This window comes from Zalophus californianus, chromosome 2, assembly GCF_009762305.2.
Source record: "Zalophus californianus isolate mZalCal1 chromosome 2, mZalCal1.pri.v2, whole genome shotgun sequence".
Taxonomy (NCBI): domain Eukaryota; kingdom Metazoa; phylum Chordata; class Mammalia; order Carnivora; family Otariidae; genus Zalophus; species Zalophus californianus.
Window position 1 is genome coordinate 154,860,149 of NC_045596.1, and position 11,966 is coordinate 154,872,114.

At 37.7% G+C, this 11,966-nt stretch overlaps 1 protein-coding gene and 1 pseudogene across 1 annotated transcript; one reads left to right on the forward strand and one right to left on the reverse strand.

The window, feature by feature from the left end:
* Window positions 1-1,504: 1,504 nt before the first annotated feature.
* On the reverse strand, window positions 1,505-1,996 carry LOC113925420 (annotated as a pseudogene).
* A 1,678-nt stretch (window positions 1,997-3,674) lies between these two features.
* Window positions 3,675-4,693, forward strand: LOC113925216 (actin-related protein 2/3 complex subunit 2-like). The gene has a single exon (XM_035726318.1). The coding sequence runs from the start codon at window positions 3,675-3,677 to the stop codon at window positions 4,575-4,577; it is 903 nt and encodes a 300-aa protein (XP_035582211.1). The 3' UTR covers window positions 4,578-4,693.
* The last annotated feature ends 7,273 nt before the right edge of the window (window positions 4,694-11,966 follow it).

Here is an 11,966-nt window from a genome sequence, read left to right on the forward strand (position 1 = left end):
ACTGTCTTCTTGACAATATTGAGTGTTCCCATCCATCACCGTGGAATATCTATTTAGCTCTTCTTTAATTTCTTTCATCAGATTTTTGTGGTTTTTCTCATTTTGTTAGATTTATACCTAAGTACTTCATTATTTTGAGGTGCTAAGAAATGGTATTGTTTTTTAATTTCAAATTCTGCTTGTTCATTTCTGGTATTGGAAAGTGATGGATTTTTATATATAAACCTTGCAATCTTGCTATAACTGCTTCTTAGTTCCAGGAGTTTTTGTTGGTTTTTTGACTTTTCTGCATAGATGATTATATCATCTGTGAACAAGGACAATTTTATTTTTTCCTTCCCAATTTATATACCTTTTATTTCCTTTTCTTGCTTTATTTCATTAGCTAGAACTTTCAGTACAGTGTTGAAAAGAAGTGGTGAGAGGGGACATTCTTTACCAGATCTTAGAGGGAAAGCTGCAAATTTCTCACCATTAGGTATGATATTAGTTGTAGGGTGTTTGTAGATATTCTTTATCAAGTTGAGGACATTCCCCTCTTTCCTTAGTTTACCAAGTTTTTATCTTGAATGGATGTTAGATTTTGTCAAATGCTTTTTCTACATCTATTGATATGATCATGTTATTTTTCTTCTTTAGCCTATTGATCTGATGGATTACATTAATTGATTTTCTTTTCTTTTTTTACTTTTTCATTGTTTTTATTATGTACCACATCAGTACACTGCATAACCTTCTAGAAGGGGTAGATAAGCATAATCTAGTTATTTTTCATTAATCAGGAAAATGCTTCTCTGGTACAGCCACTCTGGAAAACAGTAGGGAGTTTCCTCAAAAAGTTGAAAATAGAGCTACCCTATGACCAAGCAATTGTACTACTGGGTATTTACCCCAAAGATACAAATGTAGTGATCCAAAGGGGCACTTGTACCCCAATGTTTATAGCAACAAGGTCCACAATAGCCAAACTATGGAAAGACCCCAGATGTCCATCAACTGATGAATGGGTAAAGAAGATGTGTGTGTGTGTGTGTATACACATATATATACATATATACATACAATGGAATATTACACAGCCATCAAAAATGAAATCTTGCCATTTGCAATGATGTGGATGGAACTAGAAGGTATTATGCTAAGCAAAATAAGTCAATCAGAGAAAAATAATCATCATATGATCTCACTGATATGTGGGATTTAAAAACAAAACAGAGAATCATAGGGGAAGAGAGGAAAAAATAAAAGAAGATGAAACCAGAGAGGGAGACAAAGCATAAGAGACTTTTAATCATAGGAAACAAACTGAAGGTCGCTGGAGGGGAGGGAGGTGGAAGGATGGGGTAACTGAGTGATAGACATTAAGGACGGCATGTGATGTAATGAGCACTGGGTGTTATATAAGACTGATGAATCCTTGACCTCTACCTCTGAAGCCAATAATACATTATATGTTGATGAATTTAAATTAAAAAAATAAATTACAAAAAAGGAAAATTCTTCTTTAATCAATATTCTCCAAACCCTTTGACACATAGTAATGATTAACTCCAGAGATGTGCCTATCTCTTTCCATCATACTCTGCTGATAGGAATAATAGGCAACCTTTTTCCTTGCCCCCATTAGTGAGCCTGTGGATGTGTGCAGTGGCTATGTTGGGGATGAACGAGCACACGGCATGACCCCGAGCCCAGGCAGAATCTCAAACCAAATCACACCTTGGTTGCCAAAGCTGAACCCTTCCTTTGTGGCCCCTTAAAGGAGACCCAGCCTCATTCATTGATTTTCTAATGTGAATAGCTTTGCATACCTGGGATAAATCCCACTTGTTTGTGGTATATAACCCTTTTTATGCATTGTTGGATGTGATTTACCAATTTTATCTTGAGGATTCTTGTATCTATGTTTATAAGAGATACTGATTTGCAATTTTTTAATGATGTTTTTGTCTGCTTTCAGTGTTCGGTATTTGGTTTTAGGATATGCTGGGCTCATAGAATGAGTTAGGAAGAATTCTCTCTGCTTTTATCTTCTAAAAGAGATTCTAGAAAATTGATATGATTTAAATGTTTCATATAGTTTACCAGTGAACCCATCTTGGACTGGTATTTTCCCTTTTGGAAGGCTATTAATTTTAGATTCAATTTCTTTAATAGATATAGCTTTATCTCTTCTTGTGTGAGTTTGGCAGATTGCATCTTTCAAGAAATTTATCTATTTCATCTAGGTTATCAAATGTGGGCAGAGAATTGTTCATAGTATTCCTATATTGTCCTTTAACATCCATGGGATCTGTATTAATGTTCTCGCTTTCATTTCTGGTATTAGTAATTTGTGCCCTCTCTTTTTTTTTCTTAATTATCCTGGCTAGAGCCTTATTGATTTTATTGATTTTTTCAAAGAACCAGCTATTTGTTTCATTGATTTTCTCCATTGATATACTGTTTTTGATTTTATATTTTTATTATTTATTCTATTTCATGTACTTTGGGTTTAATTTGCTCTTCTTGTTCTAATTTCCTAGGGTAGGCTTATTTTTAATATTATTTTTAATCTTTCTTCTTTTCTAATATGTACATTCAATACTATAAATTTCCCTCTAAGCACTGCTTTCACTTTATCCCACATATTTTGAGAACTTGTGTTCTCGTTTTCATTTAAGTCAAATATTTAAAAATTTCTCTTGAGATTTCCTCTTTGACCCTTGTGTCACTTAGAAGTGTGTTGTTTAGGGATGCCTGGGTGGCTCAGTTGGTTAAGCATCTACCTGCCTTCGGCTCAGGTCATGATCCCGGGGTCCTGGGATCGAGCCCTGCATCGGGCTCCCTGCTCCGTGGGGAGCCTGCTTCTCCCTCTGCCTGCCGCTCCCCCTGCTTGTGCATTCTTGCTCTCTCTCTGACAAATAAATAAATAAATAAAATCTTTTTGAAAAGTGTATTATTTAATCACTGAGTATTTTGAGATTTTCTAGCTATCTTTCTACTATTAAATTCTAGTTTAATGCCACGGTGGTCCAAGAGAAGTCATATGATTTCTATTCTTTGAAATTTGTTAAGGTATGTTTTATGGCCTAAAATGTGGTCTATCTTGGTGCATGTCCCACAGGAACTTGAAAAGAATGTGCATTCTGTTGGTGGATGAAGTAATCTATAGATGTGCATTATAACCAGTTGGTCAATGGTATTGTAGATTTTTACTGTGTATTCAGTGGTTTTCTGTGAGCTGGATGGGTTCATTTCTGATACAGGTATATTAAAGTCTCCAACTATAATAACAGATACATCTACTTCTCCTTGCAATTATTTTTTTGCCTGAGGCTGTTTGATGCTCTGTTTGGTACCTACATGTTAAGGCATGTTATGTCTTCTTGGAGAATTGATCCCTTTAATACTATGTCATGCCCCTCTTTATCCCTAAAAACTTTCCTTTTTACGAATCTTCTATGTCTGAAATTAATATTGCTATTCCCCCTTTGTTTGGTTTAGAGTTAGCATGTTATCTCCTTCTCCATCCCTTTATTTTTAATCTATATCTGTTTTTCTATTTAAAATAAGTTTTTCTGGTGGCCGGCTGGAGCCGGGGGCTGGACGGGGACCGGGCTTGTCGGTGAGGTGGCAGTGGTGACGGTGGTGGCTCGGCAGGCGGGTTCAGGCTTCGGGGGCCAGCCGCCGCCATGATCCTGCTGGAGGTGAACAACCACATCATCGAGGAGACGCTCACGGTCAAGTTCGAGAACGCCGCCGCTGGTAACAAACCAGAAGCAGTAGAAGTAACATTTGCGGATTTCGATGGAGTCCTCTATCATACTTCAAATCCTAATGGAGACAAAACAAAAGTGATGGTCAGTATTTCTTTGAAATTCTACAAGGAACTTCAGACACATGGTGCTGATGAGTTATTAAAGAGGGTGTACGGGAGTTTCTTGGTAAATCCCGAATCAGGGTACAATGTCTCTTTGCTATATGACCTTGAAAATCTGCCGGCATCCAAGGATTCCATTGTGCATCAGGCTGGCATGTTGAAACGAAATTGTTTTGCCTCTGTTTTTGAGAAATATTTCCAATTCCAAGAAGAGGGCAAGGAAGGCGAGAACAGGGCAGTTATCCATTATAGGGATGATGAGACCATGTACGTTGAATCTAAAAAGGACAGAGTCACAGTAGTCTTCAGCACAGTGTTTAAGGATGATGATGATGTGGTCATCGGAAAAGTGTTCATGCAGGAGTTCAAAGAAGGCCGCAGAGCCAGCCCCACTGCCCCAGAGGTCCTCTTTAGCCACAGGGAACCTCCTCTGGAGCTGAAAGACACCGACGCTGCCGTGGCTGACAACATTGGCTACATTACCTTCGTGCTGTTCCCTTGCCACACCAATGCCTGTGCTCGAGACAACACCATCAACCTGATCCACACTTTCCGGGACTATCTGCACTACCACATCAAGTGCTCTAAGGCCTATATTCACACACGTATGCCGGCAAAAACATGTGACTTCCTCAAGGTGCTGAACCGTGCACGTCCAGATGCCGAGAAAAAAGTAATGAAAACAATCACGGGGAAGACGTTTTCATCCCGCTAACTCTGGGGAACAGGAAGAGGAGGCGGCTGGCAGCTGAAGGCTGGAACGCTTGCTACTGAATAATCGTAGCTTTTCATGTTGCACCTCTTCAGGTTCTTAAGGGATTCTCCATTTTGGTTCCGTTTTTGTACACGTTTGGAAAATAATCTGCAGAAACGAGCTGTGCTTGCAAGGACTTCATGGTTCTCAAGAATTAAAAAAAAAAGAAAAAAAAGAATTCCACTTGATCAACCTAATTCCTTTTCTTTACCTTCCCTCCCTCACTCCCTTGCCTTCCTCCCTCTTTTCCAAGCTGTTGCGCTTTGCAATATGTTACTGGTAATGAGTTGCAGGATAATGCAATCTTAACTTGTTTTCTTCTAAATATTTGAGTTCAAAACTCCTGTATCTAAAGAAATACGGTTGGGGTCATTAATAAAGAAAATCTTTCTATCTTAAAAAAATAAAAAAATAAAATAAGTTTTTTTGTAGACAACAAATAGTTGGGTCTTTTTTTTAAGATTTTATTTTTTATTTATTTATTTGAGAGAGAGAGAGCTCGAGTGGGGGAAGGAGCATAGGGAGAGAATCTCAAGCAGACTCTGCGCTGAGTGCCAAGCCTGACTCAGGGTTCAATCTCATGACCTTGAGATCATGACCTCAGCTGAAATCAAGAGTTGGACATTTAACCAGCTGAGCCATCCAGGTGCCCCGGGTCTTGTTTTTTGATTCACTCTGCCAAGTGGCACATTTAGACCATTTATATTCAAAGTCATTACTGATATAGTTGGATTAATATTTACCATATCTGTTCTTTTTTACATTTGTTGCCTTTGTTCTTATTTTTGTCTTCCAATCTTTTTTCTGCCTTATGTCATTTTAATTAAGCATTTTATATAATTCCATTTTCTCTCCTTTTTTAGCATATCATTTATACTTTTCTCCCCTTTATTCAGTGATTACCCTAGAGTTTGCTATATACATTTACAACTAATCCAAGCCTACTTTCTTTCTTTTTTTTTTTTTAAAGATTTTATTTGTTTATTTGACAGAGAGAGAGCATAAGCAGTGGGAGTGGGAGAGGGAGAAGCAGGCTCCCCGCTGAGCAGGGAGCCTGATGTGGAACTCAATCCCAGGACCCTGAGATCATGATCTGAGCCAAAGGCAGACACTTTACTGACTGAGCCACCAAGGTGCCCCTCAAGCCTACTTTCAAATAACACTGTACTATTTCCCAGGTAGTGTGAACACCTCATAATAACCAAATAATGTTAATTCCTCCATTTCCTCCCTAATGTCATTGTTATCATTCATTTCATTTATACATAAGTATATATATACATTGTGGCTCTAATTATTATTTTGAACAAACTGTTACCTGTTAGATCACTTAAACATAAGAACAATAGTTTTTTATTTTATCTTCAATTATTCCTTCTCCAGTGCTCTTCCTTTCTTTTAGTAGATCTGAGTTTTTGACATATCATTTTCCTTCTCTCTAAAGAGAGACATTTTTTGCAGGGTAGGTCTACTGGGAAAAAATTCTCTCAATTTTTGTTCGAGAAAGTCTTTAGTTCCTTTTCACTTTTGAAGGATAATGTCACATACAGAATTCTAGGTTGGTGGGCTTTTTTCTCTGAACCTTTTAAATATTTCAGATCACTCTTTTTATGCTTGCATGGTTTCTGAGAAGTCTTGTGTTTAGATATATCTTTGTTCCTCTGTAAGTAAGGCGGTTGTTTTTTTTTGTTTTGTTTTTCCCCTCCAGCTTCCTTCAGGATTTTCTCTTTATCTCTTATTTTCTGTTTTTTTGAAAATGATGAGTCTAGGTATAGTTTTTTGGTATTTATCATGCTTGCTATGTTCTTTGAGCTTCCTGTATGAGCAGTTTGGTGTTCAGCATTAATTTGGAGAAACTCTCAGTCCTTACTGTTTCAGATATTTCTTCTACTCCTTTTTCTCTTTCTTCTCATTCTGTTTTAATCTTCTGGGTTTTTGTTAATTATGTTAAGTTAGCCACCATACAGTACATCATTAGTTTTTGATGTAGTGTTCCATGATTCATTAGTCGTGTATAACACCCAGTGCTCATCACAACATGTACCCTCCTTAATGCCCATCACCTGGTTACCTCATCCCCCCACTCCCCTCCCCTATAATCTTCTGTTTTAAGCTGTATATGTTATACCTTTTAGTTGTACCACAGTTCTTGGATATTGTGTTCTGCATTTTTCAGTTTTTTATCTGTTGGCCCTGCAGTTTTGGAGGTTTCTACTAAGATATTCTCAAGTTCAGAGATTTTTTTTCTTCAGCTATGTCCAGTCTATTAATAAAGCCATCAAAGGCATTCTTCATTTCAGTTACAGTGTTTTTAGTCTCTAGCATTTCTTGTTTTTTTTTTTAATTAGAATTTCCATCTCTCTGCTTTCATTGCTTGTATGTTGTCTACTTTATCTATTAGAGCATGTTAATCATAGTTGTTTTAAATTCCCAGCCTGAAAATTTCAACATCTTTGCCATATTTGAGTCTGGTTCTGATGCTTGCATTACTCTTCAAACTGTGTTTTTTGCCTTTCAGTATGTCTTGTAATTTTTTTTTAATAACTGAGCATGATGAACTCAATAAAAGTATCTGCTGTAAATAAGCCTTTAGTAAGGTACTGCTAAGGTGTAGGCAAGGGAAAACGTTCTATACTCCTATCATTAGGTCTCAAGTCTTTTAGTGAGCTTATGCTTTTAGACGGCATTTCACATCTGATTTTCAGTCCCCACTCCCCTTAGGTGAGACAGGATGGCTAAAGTGGGGTGAAATTGGGTATTTTCCTTCTCCCACGTGTGAATCTAGAAAGGGCTTAAATAGTTCCATTCCCCCTCCCTTCCCTCTAGCCTTTTTGTGGAAGGCTAGAGTCATCTGGGGTTGGGTATTTCCCTTTCTTGAGGTCAATTTGGCTCTGATAGAAAAAAACAAAACAAAAAGCCTGGCAGGTATGGGTCTGCTTAAACAGTTTCTCCTGAAGGTAGACCTTGTTAAGAAGGACAGAATGGTCAGGCATATTCCAAAAAGGTTCTTTTTCCCCTTCTCCTACTAAGCACAAGTGGATTTTTCTCCAGTATTCGCTGTAAGAACCCGGTAGAAATCTAGGAGGTAAAACTCACAAGTGTGAGGACCTCCCAGTGATTTGGTTTCCCTGGAGTTTTAACTCTCAGGGTGGTCCATCCTGAACCTGCAGCAATTCATCAGTTATGTTTAGGCTTTCCTACCCCCAGCACTGGTTCCTGGGAAAGTTTCAGCTCAGTTTCTACTATGGAAAACCTATTCTCTGTATTTGCCTGTCAATTTCTCCAATTTGGCGGGCAGTGATTTGCTCTGTGTCCTCACTTCTCTTATGGATTTAAGAAGAATTGTTGATTTTTCAGTTTGTTTAGCTTTTTACTTTACTTTACTTTTTACTTTATAAGATGGAGTGGTGACTTCCAAGCTTCTTATGTACAGACCACAAACCAGAAGATTTGGGCTTACTTCTTTCTGCTCCTCAGACTGGATTTCATTTGACCTATTTTCAAGTGTGCTGATTGTTTCTTCCACCTGCTCAAATCTGTTAATTTATTTTTTCATTTCAATTATTGTACTCTGTAGTTGCAGAATTTTTGTTTGGTTCCTTTTTATAATTTGTGTTTCTTTACTGATATTCCCTATTCATTGTGATATCATTCTCCCTGTTCCCTTTAGCTTTTCATCTTTGGCTTCCTTTAGCTCTTTGAGCATATTTTAAACAGTTTATTTAAAGTCTTCATCTAGTAAGTTCAATGTCTGTGCCTCCTCAGACACAGTTTTTGTTGATTTCTTCTATGAATGGGCTATACTTTTTTTATTTTATATGCTTCCTAATTTTTGTTGAAAACTGAGCATTTTGAATATAATATGGCAACTCTGAAAATCAGATTTTCACCCATTTTAGGGCTTATTTTGTTGTTAGTTGTGGACTATGGCTGTTTAGTTTTTTAGTGGCCTTTAAAAACTATTTCTGGGGGTGCCTGGGTGGCTTAGTCAGTTAAGCATCTGCCTTCGGCTCAGGTCATGACCCCAGCATCCTGGGGTCGAGCCCCACATTGGGCTCCCTGCTCAGCGGAGAGCCTGCTTCTCCCTCTTGCTCCGCCTGCCTGTCTGCCTACTCGTGATCTCTCTCTCTCCGTCAAATAAAATAAAAAAAAAAAAAACTATTTCTGTAAAGTCCCATATTCTTTCTCATGTGAGATTTTTGAAGCCTCTGTCCCTTTAGCTTGTGATCAGGTGGTGTTTTGACAGAAATTTCTTTGAATGTCTGGAACCAAAGGAAAAAGACAAGAAAAGAAAGAAATGGGAAAGACACTCTCCAACTGTGTTGGGGCACTCTTTCAGGGCTTTGACAGGCCATTTACAACACCAAGCCTCTACTGCTTGCTTGTGCTGAGCCTAGAGATCAGCCGGGGTTGAAAGTTTAGTGTCTTTCCAAGTCTTTTCTAAGCACACATCCTACTTTGGGCATATGCATGGCTTTCTTGGCTCCTCAGTATATATAGTCACTTTGAATGCCCTAATTTGCAAAAAAAAAAAAAAAAACACAAACAAAGGAAGGAAGAAATGAAAGAGGGGAGGGAGGAAGGAAGGAAGGAAGGAAAGGAAGGAAGAAAGAAAAAGAAACAAAGAAAGAGAAAGAAAGAAAGAAAGAAAGAAGAAGAAAGAAGAAAGAAAGAAAGAAAGAGAAAGAAAGAAAGAAAGAAAGAAAGAAAGAAAGAAGAAAGAAAGAAAGAATGAAGAAAGAAGAAGAAAGAAGAAGAAAGAAAGAAGAAGAAAGAAAGAAAGAAAGAAAGAAAGAAAGAAGAAAGAAAGAAAGAAAGAAAGAAAGAAAGAAAGAAAGAAAGAAAGAAAGAAAGAAAGAAAGAAAGAAAGAAAGAAAGAAAGAAAGAAAGAAAGAAAGAAAGAAAGAAAGAAAAAGAAAAAGAAAAAGAAAGAAAGGAAGAAAAGGAAAAGAAAAAGAAAAGAAAAGAAAGCCCTCTTCCCAGCTTTTCCTTTCAGGCTTTAGGCACATCTATTGCTTGCCTCAGCTGTATTCATTTGCCAAGGCAACAGCAGTAGCTAATTTGCCTTGCAAGGATTACAAGTAATTCCAACCATATAACCACTTTTCTGCCCTGACGACTTCCAAGTTAGGGGAAAGAAAAGCAAGCACTTTCAGATAGCCCCCATACAGGTTAGAACAGACCAACATATTTCTTTGAAAACACCGTGTACTCTTCTCTCTCTGAGACCGAGGCCCAGGGTCTCACAGTGGTAATGCAGGCTGCCAGCATCAGGACTACCCCTGAGCCAGGGATGCATGGGACCAGGGTAAGTAGAAATGCCACAACTCTTTACTACCATTTTTGGTTGCCTTTTTCATAATTCAGCATTCCTTTTATTATTATTCAGAGTCCTGAAAATTTTGATTCTGACAGTTTTTACTTTGTTTCCCAAAGTTTCTGAAAGATATTTTTGCTGGGTATAGAATTCAAAGCTTACAAGTTTTTTTTTCTTTCAGTATTATATTTATTTATTTTTGAGAGAGAGAGACAGAGAGAGAGAACACGCCCCCACTCGCTCACCTGGAGGCAGGGGAGGGACAGAGGGAGAGGGAGAGAGAGAATCTTAAGCAGGCTCCATGCCCAGCACAGAGCCTGACACTGGGCTTGATCTCAAAATCCTGAGATCATGACATGAACCAAAATCAAGAGTCCCATGCTGAACTGACAGCCACTCATGTGCCCCTCTTTAAATACTTTAAAAATATTGCTCTGGTGGCTCCTTGTTTGCATCTGTTTCCAATGAGAAATCGGATAGCCTTTTCTTTGTTCCCCTGTAAAACACTGTTGATGTTTTTACTTCACTGCCTTTAATATTTTCTCTTTATTACTGATTTTCAGCCATTTGATTATGTGTTATCTTGATTTAGCTTCCTTTATGTTTCATGTGTTTGGGATTTATTAAACATTTTGGATCTCTGTTTATAATTTTGATCAAATTTGGAAAAATTTCAGCCATGATTTCTTAAAAGAAATTGTTTTTGGTCTCCTGCTCTCCTCTCCTTGTGGATGCCATTTATACATATATTAGGTTGCTTAGTGTTTCTTATCACTCACTGGTGCTCTTTTCATGATTTTTCCCCCCTTATGTTTCATTTAGAATTGTTTCTATTGGAATTGCTTCAAGTTCATTAATCTTTTCTTCTGCAATATTTAATCTACCATTAATCTCATCTGGTGTATTTTTCCTGTTAGACCTTGTAGTTTTTAATCCCTAGAAGTATGACTTGAGTCTGTTTTATATCTTCCATGTCTCTAATTTTTTTAACATATAAGACACAGATTTACAGGTGCCTGTAAATAATGGTGCAATAAACATAAGAGTGTATGTATCTTTTCAAATTAGTGTTTTCATTGTCTTTGGGTAAATACCCAGTAGTGGAATTACTGGGTCATATAGTAGCTCTATTTTTAATTTTTTGAGACACCTCCATACTGTTTTCCACAACAAGTGCTCCAGTTTGCATTCCCACTAACAGTGCATTAGGGTTTCTTTTTCTCCACATCCTCGCCAACACTTGTTATTTGGTAGAAGCATTTCTTTATTGTGTTTTTAGTAAGTGTGTCTGGCAGTGGTAGCAGTAGCAAAGGCAGGTAGATCTTGGCCACTGGCTTCCTGCTCAGATAGCATGCTTCCCACGGTAGCAGCCACACAAATGCAGTCTTTACAGCATAGCCTCTGTGGGCTCTCAGCCTGGGAGCAGCAGGCACTTGGGACCCATGGTCTTCTGCAGCATCAGAAGGAATATGCATTCCTGGGTGTAAGGTAGTGTTGGCAGTTCCAAGAGCTGCCCCACCATTACAGAAATAACTGTGGGCTCTGGATAACACCATTTCCTACTTTGATTCTTCAGCTTTAGGGCTGGGAGTGGCTTCTTGAAGTAACTAGTCTATATAACTCTTTTTGTATAATCACTATCTTGTATTAAATTTTCTTTATAATCTATGATGTTTCTTCAAAACATCCACAATACTTTCTTTCTCCTAACTGAACACTAAGTGTTATAGGAAGATATAAAATAATTGGATTATACTTTATTTAAAGATCCTGTCAGCATTACTCCACTGTCTTCTAGCACTCAGTATTGTTTTGGGGAAATTTGAGGTCAGCTTGATTCCCTGCTCTGCTTTATAATTTGCTTTAATATTTTTTACTGGATACACATAATTTTTTTTCTTCATTTTTGACATCCATTAGCTTTGTCCATTTGTCTGGATATGGATTGTTCTGTATCAGGTTTTCCCAGACATCTGTATGTCTTTTTTTAAAGACTTGGGTCTTGTTTCTGGAAAATTTCCTTGAATCATTGA

What these genes read in the sequence shown, in the direction of transcription:
- LOC113925216 (XM_035726318.1), top strand. Translation starts at nt 3,675, where the DNA reads ATGATCCTGCTGGAGGTGAACAACCACATCATCGAGGAGACGCTCACG.